At 38.2% G+C, this 17,657-nt stretch overlaps 1 protein-coding gene across 4 annotated transcripts in view; it reads left to right on the top strand.

The window, feature by feature from the left end:
• Positions 1-17,657, top strand: part of GRID2 (glutamate ionotropic receptor delta type subunit 2) — a 678,754-nt gene that overhangs the window by 527,445 nt on the left and 133,652 nt on the right. For all 4 annotated transcript variants that reach the window (XR_005256716.1, XM_038134923.1, XM_038134925.1 and 1 more), the window contains exon 9: positions 9,049-9,150. Coding sequence is in view for 3 of the 4 variants with exons in the window: in XM_038134923.1 (XP_037990851.1) it covers positions 9,049-9,150 (102 nt within the window). In the remaining variant the exon portion in view is untranslated. The remainder of the gene's footprint in view (positions 1-9,048; positions 9,151-17,657) is intronic.

The following is a 17,657-nucleotide window of genomic DNA, read 5'->3' as shown; positions in this document are numbered from 1 at the left end:
CCTCATTTAAGCATCCCAGGAATCTGGAGAATCAATGGAAAGCAGTTTGTCATGTGGTGCTACTTTTGCTGCATTGCCGTGTTAGCTCCTCTGTAGTGAGAAACTTGAAGAATTTGAGTAAAAGCCTGTTTTGTTTTGTCACTTTTTACCTAAGCTGTTCATTCTTTAGGCACTCTCCGGAGTGCCTTCACATATGCACATTTTAAATGGAAATAATCTAAATTGCCCTTTCATGCAAATTTCTCATGGTCCATCACCTTTTTTCTTTCTTTCTCTCTCTCTCCCTTTTTATTTTTTTAATTTTTAAAAAATATTTACTTTTGGTCGATGCTTTGTGAGCAGCTGTTTCCTAGCCCCTGTGCTTGGGAAGCACATTGCACTAGAGTGTATGAAAAGAAGATGCTCTTGTCACATCTTGCTTTGTACTACATTTAAGAAAGAGCTGGCAAACTCTGCTGTGCTGAGCAGCAGAAAGTGTAAGATACTTTGATGTTGTGTAAGTTGGAACAGCTTCTGGACAGGTACAGATATGCTTAAAGATATAGAAATTGTCTGTGCTGAACACTGGTGTGTGTTCTCGCAATACCTACATGCTAATTCCTTTGCTTTTCATGTTGGCGATGAGAGGCTGAATGTGTCTGAGGAGACAGGGACCCACAGTCTTTGAGATAAAAATAGTAATCTTATCACAGCTGCCTCTCTTTGACTTTGTGTGTGGTATTTGGAGGAAGTGTTTTCATGTCAGTACATCTGTGCCTCGCCTAAGGAAAGGAGGTGTTTTTCTGTGTCCTTTTCTTATTTGGAGTTTCATGGTGAAGTTGAGAATTGTGTAGCAGTGACAAAGATGCTAAGTATAGTATAAAATGAGGTTGTTCCGTTTCTAAGTTTTTCAGGAAATGTATTTCCATGGAATGTGCATCCTAGGAACATCCTCCACCCATCACCCAAGCCCAGTGAACTAATTTTTCATGTGTGAGGAAAACAACCACAGCAGTACTGCCCAGTGAGCATTCAGTAGCTGAATAAATAACTAAATACAGTTTTGAGTAAATAGTGCTGAGGTATTGCTTTATTTAAAATCCTTTAGCCTGCCAAAGAAAAATGGAGTTTCCCATATGCTATGCCTGAAAAAAATTATACTTCATAACATTGTATTCATATGAAAAGATAACCAGATGTAGAGTTCCTTGATACATTACTGTGAAAGCAGTGTGTGATAATTCTGCTTACGCTTCAAAAAAAAAGCTAAAGAGGTGCCACTCAGATTAGTCCAGATGTTCTGTAGCCTCATTGGGCCCCATGTATATTTAAGCATGCATTCCTTGTCAGCTGCCTTTAAAATGAGCACTGATTTCTTTAGGGCAAGCACAGATCTGTACTACTGCTCTGCTACTGCAGTTCCTGGGCTGGAACTACACAGGAGCCTCTCTTTTTCTTCCCAGCTTGGAGAGTGATGAGTCTAATACACAACTCTCCATGTGGATTTATTTCCAGAGCTGCCTCCCAGACTACTAATTCAGTGATTATACTGAAGGGGAGATTTTTATTGCAGAAAAAAACCCAAGCCAAGATGCTTCTCGGCATCCGTGCTCACTGAGCTGACTGCAGTGCAGCGTGGAGGTGCCCAAGCAGCTCAGCACTGGCAGCACTGCTGCAGAAGCAGGGCATTCACCATAGGCCACTTTACTCTGGAGGGATCACTTATGTGGGTTTGCTGGACTGGATTTATTCAGAATGCTCCTCTGTAAACCCACTTCCCTCCAAACAGAACAGTGGTGGGCTTGGTCTGCACTATTACTATTTGGATTTCTTACGGGAATGCTGCACCCGGAATTCTTGAGCCTTGCAACAGCAAACAGGTTTTGTTGATAATCCAGTTTGACAAACCATTTCTGAAAATTTGGTTCTCATAAAAGCACCTTACTAAGCTGAGGGGAAAGCTGGGAGTGTGCTGAATAATGTTTGAATACTGCCAGGGAACTGATGAGAACCTGAAATGTGCTCTGTGTGTTTTCTTGCTACCTGTGGAGAGGGAGCTTCAAGCAACCAAGTGGAAAACACTGCTTTTCATTGTTTTTCACCGAATGGGTTTGAGCCAAGGTTTTATGATGGTATCAAAAGCTTATATATTGTGATTTAATACAAGCTGGAGAAATAACCTTGAAGATTTTTCTCTGATTTCATAAAGATGCAGTGGTGGACAAACCAGACCAAGTTCAGTTATAAAAGCTGATTTGAAGGTTTTTGGTTTTCTTCCAGGCCTTACATGACTTAGATGAAAGACATCCTTTTAAACTCTTAATGCACTCAATGAGAAAGGAGACAAGAATTTGCAATTAAAAATCAAAGTGACTAAATTTAAACTGTACACAAACCTGACCTTCCTTGGTATTCTCAATTACCCTGGAATAATTCAGACATGAGTAAAAAATCTTCCAGTGTAAAAAGAAAGTGCTATTCATGGTTTTCACTCTGGCAGTATAAAGAAATTTGTTAGCAAAGGGGTGAAGTCAGTATTGGGTCAAAGAATAGGCTTTTCTGAGTATTTGACTTTAATTGAAATATGGAGGCAAAAGAGATCAACATCTGGAAAATATATGAGGGAAAAGAGATCAACATCTGACTCATCATTTTCCTTGCCTGAGTCTTTTCTTCAGAGTTCTGTAAGGTTGTCAGAGGATGGGAATAAAAAAGCCAGCAGGATAGATGAAAGCTAAGGAAACAGGGCTATAGAGTAATTTGTTTTGTTAAGTCCCATCTCCTTCATAACACAAAAGGAGAAGGAGAAGTAGGGGAGAAGTTTTCTGGGAGGACTGTCTGAGAGAAAAGGAGATCCAAGGGCAAAGAGAAAGGGGAAAGGACCCAAAAATGAGTCGAAGCTGGATGTAGTTAAAAGTGATGTCCCTTGACCAACCCAAACCCTGAAAAACCAACAAACAGAAAATAAAAACAAAACAAAACCAAAAAAAAAAAAAAAAGACAGGAAAAAGCCACAGGAAATTGAAAGGAAGATCAAGGGAGAGAAAAACAGAGAGGACAGAAAGTACACTGAAAGTACACAGAGAAATGGATGGCAAGAGGTATTGCAGTGTAGGAAAGAGGAAGATAAGCACAGGTCAGGGAGCTGCTGGGAGTGTACTGAATTCACAGTAAAAAAGGGACTAAAGAAGGGAAAAAAGGGTATTTTCCAAAAAAAAAAAAGGGATGACAGAAGGCGAAAATGATAGATTAAGACCACCAAATTTTCAATGAAAGGGAAAGAAAAATAGAGAAAGTAAGCCAGAGATAGAGATGTTGGGGGAGAAGTCAGGGATCATTAGAATGACACCACTAGCTTGGAGAGATGGTTCATTTTCTTTGCGACATGGTGGTTTACTATACATTTGAAAAATTATACCATTAGATTCTAGAAGCTTGGCCTAAGCACTAAGCATCAGCTTTTTGAGTAGAGCATGCAGTGGGAGAATACCTATGAAGTCTGTGTTGTTTCCCCTGTAAACTCAACATTTGTCAGTGGTCTAAAATACCCAATTATAACTTTTGGCAGCAATCTGGGTCCTTGAGAAAACACTGAGTCAGGAGCTAGTAGGCAAATGAACAGCAAGTTATAACTTTCCATTAGCTTCTTTATTTCAGTTCAGTAAGAAAAGGAAATTTGTGTAATCCCCAAAGCAAAATATTTTATTAACTCTGTTTGGTGTTATTCTGCCTTGTGCATTGGCTTTGAGGAAAGAAATTTCTATTGAGGTCACTTGTACTTTTGTCTATGATCAGTTAACAAAACAAATAGCCCACCTCAGCTTCTGCAATTACAGTCCTTAGCACACTGGATATAAAACTAAACTTGAGTATTCACGTCCTCCTAACAGCTTGAAAATAACAGAGCAAGTCTAGGGGCAGGCCATTCCTTCTAGGCCAGAGACAAATTAAAGCAATAAAACACACTGTACAAAATAATTAACTGAATGCACAGAACTATATAGATTTCATCACACAGAATGTAGGAGAAACAAATGCTTCTATACATTATCCAATTGTTGAGCACAGTATTTACTATCGATTTTAGCAACTTACTATTTGCTGACTATTACCTAAGCTTTGGTGAAAGCAGCAAGTAAACACAGAAAACTTTCCTGCTAACCAATCCTATTAGGAAATTGCTGCAAAAACAAAACGGATCCTTACTTCTTTAATCAAGCTCAGGGGTACAAAAGGCTTCAGTTAACCACTGGCCACCAGATTTTTTTGCAGATTTGGTTGATCGTCTCTTGGTTGCTGGCTAAAGAGCTGAATGGAAAGGACTCTTGAACCAGGTAACAGAGCATCTGACTACTTTTTACATGACTGACAGTATCATGTTGACAACCAAAAGATATCTTTTATGTGTTTCTTCTCTGAGACATAATCTTTAAGCAATAGGGTTTAGTGTCTGATTTCCCAGTTGCTGTTGGACATATTAAACAACAGCTGACAAGAGGCATGAGGAATACTCTGTGCAAAACAATTTCTAGGTTGTCCTCCTTGAATTTTGCCTAAACTGGTGTCCTGGAAAATTTTGCAAATGCTGAGCCCCCACATCAGCAAAAGAAGCTCTACCTTTTTTCTTCATTATTTTTGTTGTGTGCCCCATTTCATGTCTTCCCAGCACACCTGGGAGCTCGAATCTTGCAGCCGAGTGTCATTTTGTGACAGCTTCATGGGGTCTTTTCCATTTCTGTGAATTTAGTCTGCTTTGGAATGGAAAAGGGGATTATTAATGCACATTTCTTCCACTGAGGTCGGATCTTGTAAGAATTCAGTTCCTAAAGCAGGTTGGACTTGGGTAAAATTGAGGAGGGAGTTTCTGAAGCTCATATAAAGGATGTGCCTCCTTCAGGCAAGGAGGATGCTCTTTCTGTGGCTCACCAGCTCTCTATGAACTCCTCTGTCCTGGGCATTTCTACTGGAAATATTTTTTCAGGCTGTCCATACTAAAAACAAGGTATTGTTGGGATTTTTTTCTTTAAATGACAGAGAAATAAATGAAAGAGTCAGTAATCCCAATGTCCTTATAGATTTGGGTTGCAGATGTAGTGCAGTTTTAGCTTTCAAATTTCCATTGCACCTCCTCTAGAGTTGTTTTCTGCTCTTGACCTTTGTGTTGTGGTAATGCAGTCTGAGTTCCAAGGTGGTTGCATTGTATATAATACAATGTTCCTGTATATTTTCTATCTTAATTGAAGCAACAGAACACTCTAAACTTTGATGTAGTGACAAGCACTTAATAATCCATCCATATCAGTATTCTGGTTTTATTCATATTTTCTGATGATCCTCAACTGTGACCATACCAGGCCAATGTATTTTTCTTGATTAATTGACACAATCTGCACTTTACTGTGCCAGGGAAAGAAGTGAAAGCTCTCAGATGTTCAGCAGAGTCACTGGTTGCATAGGAAGCAGGGAAGGAAAACTGGCTGTAAGCTCTGTCATAAAGGCATTGTAGACTTTAGTGTTCCAAGTTCCTTATAAATAATGAAATGGTAAGTAAACATGAAATAGGTTTTGCCTACTGTAATATTGATATACAAATTAAAGACCTTCCATAATGCATTGTTCCTATAGTCAAAAATTTCCAATGAAGAAGGGAAGTAAATTTTTGGCTTTGCCAGCAAAACAGGAGAACAAAGCCTATTTCAACAATGATGATAGTGAGGATAACAAGTTGGGGTGTGGGATGAACAGAAAGGGATTTCAAATTGGATATCAAAGGAAGTAGAAGACTGACAACTTTTCCATCTTCATCATATTACATCAAACCTAGCAGAGTGAAAGCCGTCATTAGAATAAATAAAAGAAACTGAAACCAAAGTTCAAAGCACTATAAATGATAAATTTAGTGTGGTATGAAGATGACAAGCACTGTGCTCAGTAAGAGAGTTCCCATCACCCATCTGCCCAAATCCACCCAAATTAATGTGAGATTCTGTTATTGTCTGATCTATTCTCTGATTTCAACCATCAGAGAGAGAACAAAAGTCAAAGGAAGTAACTGCAGAAGCAGCAAATGTTTTGCAGAAGCAGTTGAACGAGAGAAAGCTGAAGAGGGAGCTTCATACCAGCCCCATCTCAATGTTTCAGCAGTAGTTACATTTGCTTCTTGCTGCAATGACAAGCTCAAATTGTCATCAATAAATGTTGATTTGTTTTCTCCTAATAACAGTAAGCAGCTCCCACTCAAAATCAATTTCAACTTTGTTGGCAAGACACTGCACATTTGTCTTCACCATGACTGAGCTGCATAAAGGAACAATTGAATTGAAAATTAAATGAACAATAATTGAAAATAAAAAGTGCCTTTTTAAAGGAAAATTAGTGCTATGCTGAGTTTCCAGAAATGTTGCGTTGGTGGGAGGGGTTTGCCTAAAAAAGGTAGGGTTGGGCTAAAAACTTAATTGTATAAATATGGGCACATTAATGTACATAATTAAAAATGGACTTTAACTTCAAAAGGATAAAAAGGCTCTTCAGCAACTTCCTAGGGTTTTAGTTCTGGCAAAAGCAGTAGAGTTTCTGCAGTAATTATACATCCAACACATTTGGATATGCTAATTGAATCTAAGTTCTAATTAGTTCCTTTGTGTGACTAAGAATGACAATCACTGAATTAATTTAATGCAGCTTTGTTCTGAACTTAGTACTGTTTTCAGTATTTTTCATACAAAAATGTAGCCCATGACATGCTTTGCTTTTTAGGACGTCAGTGGTTTGCCACGTACAAAGTGGAGTGCAAGTACATTTGCTGCATTTCACTGTACCGTCATAGGCCATGCGCTTCAGCACTTAGTTATTCAACTCAAAGTGTTGCAGGGCTTTGTCAGGGGAGTGGTGAGGACCTGGAATGTGTCAGTAGTCCATCCATGACTAGAGAGCAGCTGGGTACACTGTGGAGGACCAGAACAAGCAGAGAGGGCTGCTATGATCTCCTGCAGGTCTCTGTGATTGGATGGGAACACGAAGTGGGGAAACCAAATGGGGATAATTTGTGCTTTTATTTAGAAGCAGTCATAGGAAAGATGAACGATTTCAGGAGATTAATAGGACACGTCCTGGTTTTGTTTCCCCTTGTATCCTGTTGCTGCTTTCAGTTTCTCTGGGGTTTGGATCTAGTAGATCCTTGATTCAGTCATTACTTGTCATTACAACTATGCTCAGCATTACCCTTGCTCATTCCAGCATTGTAGGATAACCTTGACTTCAGAAGGGCAAGAATTGGCTCTGAGTACTTCTGAAAGCAGCAGAGAGAGGTGACGACATTGTTTTAAGGCCATCTTCCTCTGGGAAACTAGAATCATGGGATCATTTAGATGGGAAAAGACCTGTGAGACCATTGACACAAACCTAACTTTTATATCATTGCAGAAAGTTATTATTTTTCACTATTTGAGACACTCATTTCTTAAGGAGGCATCTTCAAAGAATTGATATAAATATATTGAAATTTTAAAATGTAGGAGTTGCTTTAGTCTAAGAAGTATAATGAAGAAAAGAAATTTTTCAGATTCCCCACTTCTAAAATTGTTAAATATGTTTACCTAAAGTTTTTTCTTTGTCTTCTGTTTCACTTTGAAAGATCTGTGAAACACATATACAAAGCCTTTTCACATGAAGTGCTGAAAAGAATGATTTCTGTAAATTCCTGTTCAAGCACAGTCAGCAAAGCTCCCTTCTTTACAAACCCTTTCAGATGGTTTGAGGCAACCTGCCATTTCTATGACTCTTTGTGAAATTACAATAATATTTTCCATGTTTTACAGTTTATATTTCTCTCAGATTATGGTGCTGAATTCTCCAAGAGAATAGTTTTAGTAGAGGCCACTGGACCCAACAATACCCTACTGATGTTAATCTTGGTTTATCAGAGAGAGCAAGACCTTTTGTTCCTTTAAATAGTAGTCAGAAGATGAGCATCCTTGGAAAGGTTTCATTCACAGTCCATGGAGAAGGTGATTCAGAGTAAGAACTGGTAGCTGCAGGTGCTCGTCTGTCCCTTTGGGTGTGTAATGACTTCACACAGGCAATTGGTTTACCTGCCATAATTGAGACTGTGCTCCAAAGTCCTCTGAAGTCAGTCATTGCCCTTCTGTTGGGTTTTGGATTTAGCACTGATAATTGTGCAGGACAGCTGAGTGTGGTAATGAATTTCAAAAATGAAACTGCTTGTCTTAGTGTGTGGTGCTAAGGGATGTGTGGTTGATTGATTTGTTTCTCTATGCTTAAATAAAAAAGCTACTACCATCATACAAAAACCCAGGTAAGCTACATTTTCAGAGAAGCTGAACTACAAATCAGTATCTACTACACCCAGATTGAAAGGCAGATAATCCTAAACACATTCCTGAGCAAAAGCTTCATCTACAGAAGCTCAAGAAATACAATAGCACCAATGCAAAGAAAGGCATAGATGAACTTCTTTTTCTGCATTGTCTATTGCAGTACCCTCTCAATTCTGTGATGTGCCCATCCAATGGTCTTTTCCTCAATCATCTTTAAATGTGATTTTTAAACTGGCTTAAAATCACTGCTGTTTCATTACCAATTAGTAGTATAAGCTTTAATTAAAGCTGGTGTAATTCCTTTTGTCAGAGTTCCACTAGGAATGATGGGCTGGAGCAAAGAGCGTGCTAAAATGATGGTAGCTATTATTTCTCCAATTAGCGTATTAATGAAAGTAAGGTAGAAATATTGCTACAGGTACAGTACTTTTTATATGTCTTTCACTAATATTGATATCCTTTCTGACCTCTTTTAAAGCAACTCGTATAACCCCAAATCCTGAGTGCTGTCATCCATTGCACACTGGTATTTAAAATCAAAACCTGGTATCCTTAATTGCTTCATTTTCAATTTCAAGATGAATCTGTGCACAAGCCATTCCCTGACTTTCCATCCCATTGAGTCGAGAAGGTATTCTGTCTATTTCATATGTTCCTGCTTAAAGACGCCTAGCAGGAATGACTAGCAAAGTTTTATGGGCAATGAGAAAATGATTTTTGTTTTTTCTTTTAGCTTGGCTGCTGGAATCCTGTAACTGGTCTGAATGGGTCACTAACAGACAGAAAGCTGGAGAACAACATGCGAGGAGTGGTTCTGCGTGTGGTGACTGTGCTGGTAAGCAGATGCTCATCCTTCTGCACTAGCAGGAATGCATTTTCTTCCTTTTGCCACATCTTTTTACTAAGTGCACAGTTTTACCAAGAAAGTAGTTAGTGTTAGAGGCTCTGATTTAAGCTGATCAAAAAAACCCAGAAAGATGGATCATTTTCCACAACATGAAATTGTTTATCAGTACAGCACTTTTCAGACTGAATCCAACACATTAGAACCTGTTCCTTGCACAGGCACATTCTAAATTAGGTAACACGAGCATGTGAGCTGATAAAGAGCAGCTTCAAGTGCCCTGTTAGCCAAAGATACCTAGCTGAAGCACTAAATTCCAATCCCAATCACCTTGGCAAATGGTGTACAGTCTAACACAAATTGTCACACTCAGAAAATATTCAAGGTCAGCTTAGGTCAAGTAATGTTAGTTTGGTAAAACATCCACTGTCCCATCCTGGCTTTTTGTCAGCCAGGTTCCTCCCCTGTGTGCACATCTTAGATTAAGAAAAATTCTTGGTTTAAAACTGAACAGACAGTGTCTGCCAGAATAGGAATTCATGTTATGAGGCCCTGCCATAAACCTAGCTTGAGAAGTTTTTACGAGTGGGGAAAAAAAATAAAGAAATATAGAAAAAGAAAATAATATGAGACATATAGCCCTCTTTGGACCAATGCCCAAATACAAAGTTGATCCAGGGCTGCACAACTGTCAAGGTTAGATTGAGCTGTTTCTCTCTTGCTGCTCTCTATTTGTTTTTGAGTTCGGTGTCTAAAGGCCCAGCACTTTTTTATAAACAGCAAGACGAGGAGTTTTGAGGGTTTGCATTGCTGACAGTGCATGATGGAGGGTCAGGGGTGGAAAGTGAAATCACCAGAGCATGTCAGTGCCACAGACAGAGCAGTTTCATACCCCTCCAATTATTTTATGGGTATTTAGACACTTTTACCTGTCAGGGTGAACATTCTGTTCCAGCTCTTAGTACATTAGAGAACTTCCTGCAGCAGTATCTACAAGGCAAAACAAACCAAACGAGAACAACCAAAAAAGAACCCAAAGCCAAACTGAACAACAGCAAAAGCCAGCCAAGGAAGACTGAATGCACAGAGAGTTAAAAAAAAAAGAAAGAAAGAAAGAAGTAACAGGGAGGGGGAAGATTATACTTTAATTGCCTGTTCATCACGATAGCATTATGGTGGCAGTGGCTGGTCTCTGTTTTGCCTGATACTCCTATTAATTGGTTCAGTATAATTATCTGTTGACAAAAATGATCTGTGGATTTTGCTTAGAAAAATAAATTTGAATTAGAATATTAGCATTGTTTTTAGTAGTAGTTCTTCCCTCTCTCCCCACTGTTCCTGCTTTATCCCCAGTTATCTTTGTTACCTTGACAGAGAGCTTCTTCTTTCACGTTATTATAGCATGGATATATATATCAACTTGCAAAGATACACAAAAATAATTACCTATGCTGGTAGGGCTCTACAGTAATTATAAAAGCAAAGATGGATGTTTAAAATTCAACATAGAGCACAGGGCATTTCATTCTCCTCACTAGTTTATATCTTCTGGGTAGGACAATACTGGAGATTTGTATTTAACCTCTGTGATGAAAATGTGTGATTCTTACCTTGGATATGAGAGCAGGAGGGATTTCACCAATTAACTTTATTTTAGTGGTGATCTTTACTGTATTTTCTCTTCTATCTCTCTCCCCGTTCTTCAATTAATTCAGTACATTTCTGTGAAAAGTAAAGCATCTATATAGACTGTGATTTATTAGTTATTTTTTTTAATTATGCCATTTTCCATTTTCTAAGAGAATGATCTTGATCCAGGGAAACAAGTGTTAAAATTAAATAGTAATACCTTTGAATATTAATAGGTTTCTTTTTCCTTGAGAGTTGAGAAGTTTACATTAATTTGTAAATTGGCTTTGTTAAAAGTTCAAATCTCTCATGCCTTTTTAGATAGCACCCCTTCTCCTCTTTCAATTTCATTTTGTTATGCCTTCAGGTTGAAAAGAACTTTTTTTTAAATTGCACTAGAGTTTGAGAGGATAGCAAATTGCTACACCTGCGTTTATACTGCATTTTACTAATGAAATTAAACCTCCTGGAGTCTGAAAATCATAAATGATTGTGACTTATTTCCTGTCTTTCAAAAAACAAATGCTGAAAAATTCCCATCATCCACATCCATCTACTAATTCCTTTCCCTAAGTAAATGCAATCATTATGAGCTATGTATCTGCAGACTTTAACCAAAATCTCTTGGTGAGTATGGCAGAATACAGTATAGCTCCAAAATGGAAATCCTCTGGTTTCACTTGGCAGAGAATCCTGGCTCTTCCGCAGTACATGTGAAAGCTTCCTTTGCATGAATAACAATAGGAAGTATTTCTTTGTGGTTTATTCTGAGGAGAACTATGGTCTACACATAATTCAGTGCTTTAATCTGAGTTGGATTAGTACCACACTTGCTACACTTTTAGAAAAGGCTTATTTTGTCTAACTTAAATATCAGATATCTCTGTCTTGGACTGCATCCACACACGAAGCTGAAGTCTGAACTTTGTGTTTGACAAGTTGCTCTTAAGTTCAAGTCACTTGCTGGTGAATTTCTGAAATGTATTCTGAGTTTCTGAAATGTAGCTCAATCAAAGGTCAGCATAGCTGTTCCAAACAAATTCAGAGTGTCTTGAATGAACAATTGCCCAAGAACAAATTTAGGTATATATCCATTTTGGCTGTCTCAGTTTATTCTCTTTTTCAGTTGTTCAGTTTTATTGAAAAAGACCTAAAATGCAACAGATATTCTCATAACATCACTGTATTAGCCACGGTAATTACTGAATTATTCATGTGAATATTAAGATATTGGAAATGGAATGAGATTTGGTCCATTTGACAATGAATAGGCCAGAAGGTATTTGTAAATTTGTATTTTCTTAAAAAGCCCCTATTCAAAAAAGGAAAAAGTTTTAATTTCCCTGTTTTAAAGCAGTAAAACCTTGACTGAAAAGTACAGAGCCTTTCCTGAAAGCTCATAAGGTATAATATCCTAATGGTGCCAAAGGAATTTGTGGCTCTACATGAAAATTCAAAACAGCTCCCAGACAGGAAGGTATTTTCATATCTGGAGGGTCCTGAGAAGGCAGGCAGGATAAAGGAAAGACAGATAACAGCAAGCCATGCTGAGTTATGCCATGCCATACATTCCTGTACACAGTATCTCAAGAGTTATTACCCAGGTTACCTGCACAGAGCTTCAGGTTGGTCACCCTTGGCTGCAGGTGGGCACTGTGGGACATGATGTAGTAAAAGAACTGGCAAAAGGGTCGATAAGCATAGAAAGAAAAAATAATTAAGAAACATCATTTGTACTGTGGAAAATGTTATCATATGTGGACTAGTTTAATTCTCAGTGGTTGGTATTTAATTCATGAGCATTTGTTGCCCAGATTAGAAAAGAGAGAAATTTGAAAGCAGACAATGTCTTTAGAGACCTAGAGCTGGCAGGAGGTCTGCATCTTCAGTCCCTTTTTCTATTGAATTTACCACTCAGAGATGAAAAGTAAGATACGAAGCTAAGGCATGATTTTAAAAGCTGAAACTGTCTTTGGGATTTGAATTCCAATACTGGCTTAAAGAAAGTGGAAAAAAAAAGTTCTTTCTGAAGCTGGAGTAACTTTCAGAGTGACTGGGGAAAGGACAGGCATAAGGAAGAGGAAATAAAACAGTGTTTAAGCATATGCAGAGGAACAAACAGAAGTGATAAAGCATTAAAAATGTCAGGGCAAAAACATCAGTGAATGACTGTACAATAAAGATCAACCTCAGGAAAGATTATGTGCAGGATACCTCATTAAATATTGAATAAATATTTTATAATAGTGTGCAAGAGTCTCAGAGGTAATACTATCTCCCAATATTTTTGGTGATCACTTTTCTCATGCAGTCCTTATTCCATTCCCTCATTTTCATATCTGAATGCTGTTAACTTCTGTAAAGTCTCTTGATTTCATCAGGCAGCTCTATCTCTGCCCTAGTAATCACAATCTTTTAAGAAAAATAATTTCAATTGAGGCATGTATTGTACTATATATATATATACATACACACATATATATACATATATATGTGTATATATATGTATTGGTATATTGGACTTCAGTAGTACCTAAAATAGTAACAATTCAAATCATTATTACAAAAACAGAAACTAATATTCCTTGACAGAGGCAGAGCCTGTCTTTGTATTCCTCTTCCAGCCACCACACCTGTACAGGGGCCAAGTTTAAATTGCTACTGACTGGGCACAGGCCTTTTTTAATAGCTGTTTTATGTCCCTTTGAGCTACCTAGCTTGTATTAAAACAGGTCATAAACCTTACAGTTATTCACTACTGTGATCATTCATTTGACAAGCTTTAATCTCACAGCCTGCTGGGAAACCCAGCACCTTTTATTTTTTTTTCGATTATTGTTATTTTCAACCCATTTTTTAAAGTATCAGGAACTATATACTAGATAAGGTGGTTATCAAGCAATTCAAATGTTTTGGGCCCTGGCTGGGGCCACAGCTTGACAGCAAGGTGGGTGCAGTGCCGAGCATGGTAGGACCAACCCAACTGGCTACCTCTCAGAGCTCCCTGGCTTTTATCTTCTCGCTGACCCTTACCCATCTGCTCTGTGGGCACATTTGCATTCCAGAGCAATTCACACAGTTCACAGAAATTTGACTTGGAAACAGAAAGAGGATCTTACTCTGGCTGCAATTATCCTTCCTTACTATGCAAGGTAGACAAGGAGGTGAGCTGCGTGGCACAGCTCCTTATGAACAGGAGCCCTTGCGAGGCTGCTGGAAGGAGTCTAGCGTAGATGCCAGCAGGTTATTGTACCCATACCACGCTTTTGCTAATTCAGATGTCTGAACTATCTGCATTAAAGCCACCCTTGTACTCTTTAGACACACTCTAAAGCACTCCAATCAATTCCAATCTCAATCCATATTCCTGTCATATGGTGCAGAAAGAGCTGTTACCTGCATTAAGTTATTGTGAATTAAAATCAATGCACAAAGCTTGGCAGCATTCTAATAGACCATTGCCACAGATTGCTTTGAAAGAAGTTTTAGTCCCGTTGCTGAGAAATGGGAGGAAGAGGGGCTAACATTCTTTGTTCATTTCTTGTAAATAGGACTAAACTAAAAATCGTAATAAATCTGGAAGTTACCATTTCACTCAAGAGGGAAAAATACTCTTTAAAGTACTGTAACTAAAAAACCAAATTTCATGTCTAATTGAAGATGACAATAAACAGATCAAAAAAGTGACAGACTACACACATGGGTAAGAATAGGCCAAATGTAAAATCCACTTAATATTGTACTCAGTTCCTGGGATGTGAATGTGGTTTTTGCTGTAGAAAGGGTGACTTTTCTGTTAGTACAACTGACTTTGTAATCAATCTGTTTGAAAAGCACAGGATCAGAGAATGTTTGGCTTCAGTGCCAATACAGTTACACAGCCCATTGGCACAATATTGAGTTATCCAAGATCTTGTACATTTCAATCCCTCATCTATGTTTTAGTTTTATTAAGGGGTGAAGGGGCTGTGTTATGTTTTGCAGCAATTTTATTACTGTTGATAGTGGGAGAATTTCTGTACTGAAAGAATGAAACGTTTCAATTAAATTTTGGTCATTGATTCTATCATGAATTAATGTACATTGTTGTTCGATTAAAATAACAAGTTTCTGTGCTGCTCCTAGCCAAAGAAAATCCTCAAAACAGCAATCAATAAAGCAGTTGAGGAAATTAGGTATTTGGGACTGCATATTTCACCGAAATCTTTTGAGGAAGGAAATGCAAAATACCTAACATATAAAAGGGCGCCATTCATTATTTTTTCAGTCAAGGAAAAAGTGATTTTGCCTAGCAACAAGACAATAGCATCTTGTGCTTGAAAATATTTTGGTTCTAGGTTATCTGACTTAGTGTTTCTTGTTGGTTATAGTGGCTGTGCTTGGTCATCCAGCAGCCATTGGAAAGAAATTGAGAAATCTAGTAATAAGTGTGAATTTCAGTTTGGGGAGCAGTTTCTTAACATTTGCAGGGGAATGGGAGTTTTTAAGTGTCATGGTGAATATTTGCTTCATGAGATTGCCAAGGCTCAGCCTGGGCCATGGAAATCATTTAATGTGCCTGTCCACTGTTTCTAGAGTCAGTGTCAAGCACACATTGACAGTCTTGCCCACAACTGAGCTTCATTTCTCGCTTTCTTTTTTTCTTTTCTTTCTTTTTCTCTCACTGCTTTCAGTGGAGAAAGAGGTAAAATTTATTGAATGTAGAGTCCTATTGAATGGAGTGTCGCTATGGAAGTATTAAATTCCAGTGTGTTCAGAAATTTTCGATGAGTAGACACAGAGGTCATTTTCATATGCTTTATGAATTCTAACCACCCATATAATTACCTAATTTCAAAACGCTCTTCATAGAATCATTTAGATTGGAAAAGACCTTTAAGATCATCGAGTCCAACCATTAACCCGGCTCCGCCAAGCCCACCACTAAGCCATGTCCCAAAGTGCCACATCTATATGTCTGTAAAATCTACTAATGTCTCCAGGGATGGTGACTTCACCACTCCCCCTGGGCAGCCTGCTCCAAAGCTTGACAGTCCTTTCAGTGAAGAGATTTTTTCCTAATATCCAAAGTAATTTGCCCCTGGCACAACTTGAGGCCATTTCCTCTTGTCCTATGGTTTGTTTCTTGGGCAAATTACCACCTTGCCATAACCTCCCTTCATGTACTTGTAGAGAGCAATTATGTCCCCCTGAGCCTCCTTTTCTCCAGGCTAAACCCCTCCAGCTCCCATAGAGCTCCAATTTGTAGTGATGTACATCATTGGTAGTGATGAACTCATCCCTGTAGTGATGAGTTTCTCTAACCTCAAAAGCCATTTTTTTGCCCAATATTTTCTGTATACTGCCCTTGTTAGGAAGTTTCTGTCCATGCCAAGGGGTAAAGAGGATTTAGCTGACCAGGAAAATAATCCAAAGCTTTCTGTTTTGCTTTTGCTTTTTCATTTGTAAAGTACATACTAGCTTTGTAGCATTTTTATATTTAGAACAAGCAAAAGAACTTCACAAATGAATGCAGCAGTGCAGTGTATCATAGCTCCATATAATTTCTATCCTGAAATAAGTCTCAAAGCCACAGAATCCACACTTTTAATTGGAGTGAAAATCTATCCTACTGCCCAGTGATCTCCTAATGAGGTAGTGGGAACAGGTAAAATTATGAGCAGCTGAGCTAAGACCACTACTTCCTTGTAAACAGCCCACTGAACACAACTTTTTCTTCCTCTCATGTATTTAATTAGAGTGCTGTGTTTAAGATCTGAATGAAACTTTTCTGTTCTTTCAATAATTTTTTCTGTAAATTGTCCAAAAAGAGAGCTTCTTTACAAAAATACTGCATCTTTAAAACCCGATTTTCATTGAAGGACTAAAAGATTACTGTAAAAGCTTGACATTTTTAAAGTCACTAATAAAGTCACTGTCTAAAAATCATCCCAAGTAGAGACTCTGGGTTTAGGGAACTGTACTTCTGAAAAGCAATCATTCTCTTGTTCTCCCTCCCTGCCTCCTCTAAGGCTGGAATTTATTGCTTGACTTTATCATCCACATCTGTAGCACAGCTACAAACAGATGTTTCTCTTTGATTGTCTAATTAATTAACACAACCAAGTTAAACTCAGCCTAATTGTTCTTTTCTGCTATTTAGCTTGAGTATTGCTCCTTCTGTTTCCAAGCGTGAAGGTCTTCTGTGCCCAACAGTTTTTCTCTCCTATTTTTAACTTTATTAGGGGGTACAGTAAAGAATGTGAAAAGATTACTTCAAACCAGAGATTTTATCCAAATTATTGGTATGTCTGAGAATTTTATCAGAGTAAATAAATGTATTTTGTACTTTTAGACTCTTGAGGCATTTAGCAAATTATCCTGGTTCTGGCCAGGACACGATTAATTTTTGCAGTAGCCAGGAGGGGACATGGCTAGGACCCACAGGTTATGCTACGCCATCTCACACCAGTTTCCAGGGAAGCTGGGAATGTTAAATTACATCAGTCTTAATATGTAACATGTTGTTAACCTCTATTAGTCTTAGTTTGTGGCTTCTCCTTTAAAACTTGTGATAATAGGTAAACAAATGGGGACAAACATTTGCTTGAGCTTCTTCCCAAAAGTACTTGCACTATTATGTTATCTTCCCAATGCTTTCCCTCTTTTGTACCATGTTTCCTTAATTGTGGGTTCACCTGTATTGTTCCTAAGGTGTGCCAGTCTAACATTTGCAGTTTCTCTTGCCTGGGGGACATAATCACCTCTGAAGCCAGGCTTTGTCTTCCTACAGCCATAAAAAGCAATATGCACAACTTCACGCAGTATAACCTTCACCTGTTTGCTGCTGACTTTCACTTTGCTACAGGTGGTTTTGGCTGTGTGGTGCT

Source organism: Motacilla alba, chromosome 4, assembly GCF_015832195.1.
Source record: "Motacilla alba alba isolate MOTALB_02 chromosome 4, Motacilla_alba_V1.0_pri, whole genome shotgun sequence".
NCBI classification, from domain to species: Eukaryota; Metazoa; Chordata; class Aves; order Passeriformes; family Motacillidae; genus Motacilla; species Motacilla alba.
The sequence above is the reverse complement of the archived record's forward strand: the minus strand, read 5'-3'. Positions and strand labels throughout refer to the sequence as shown.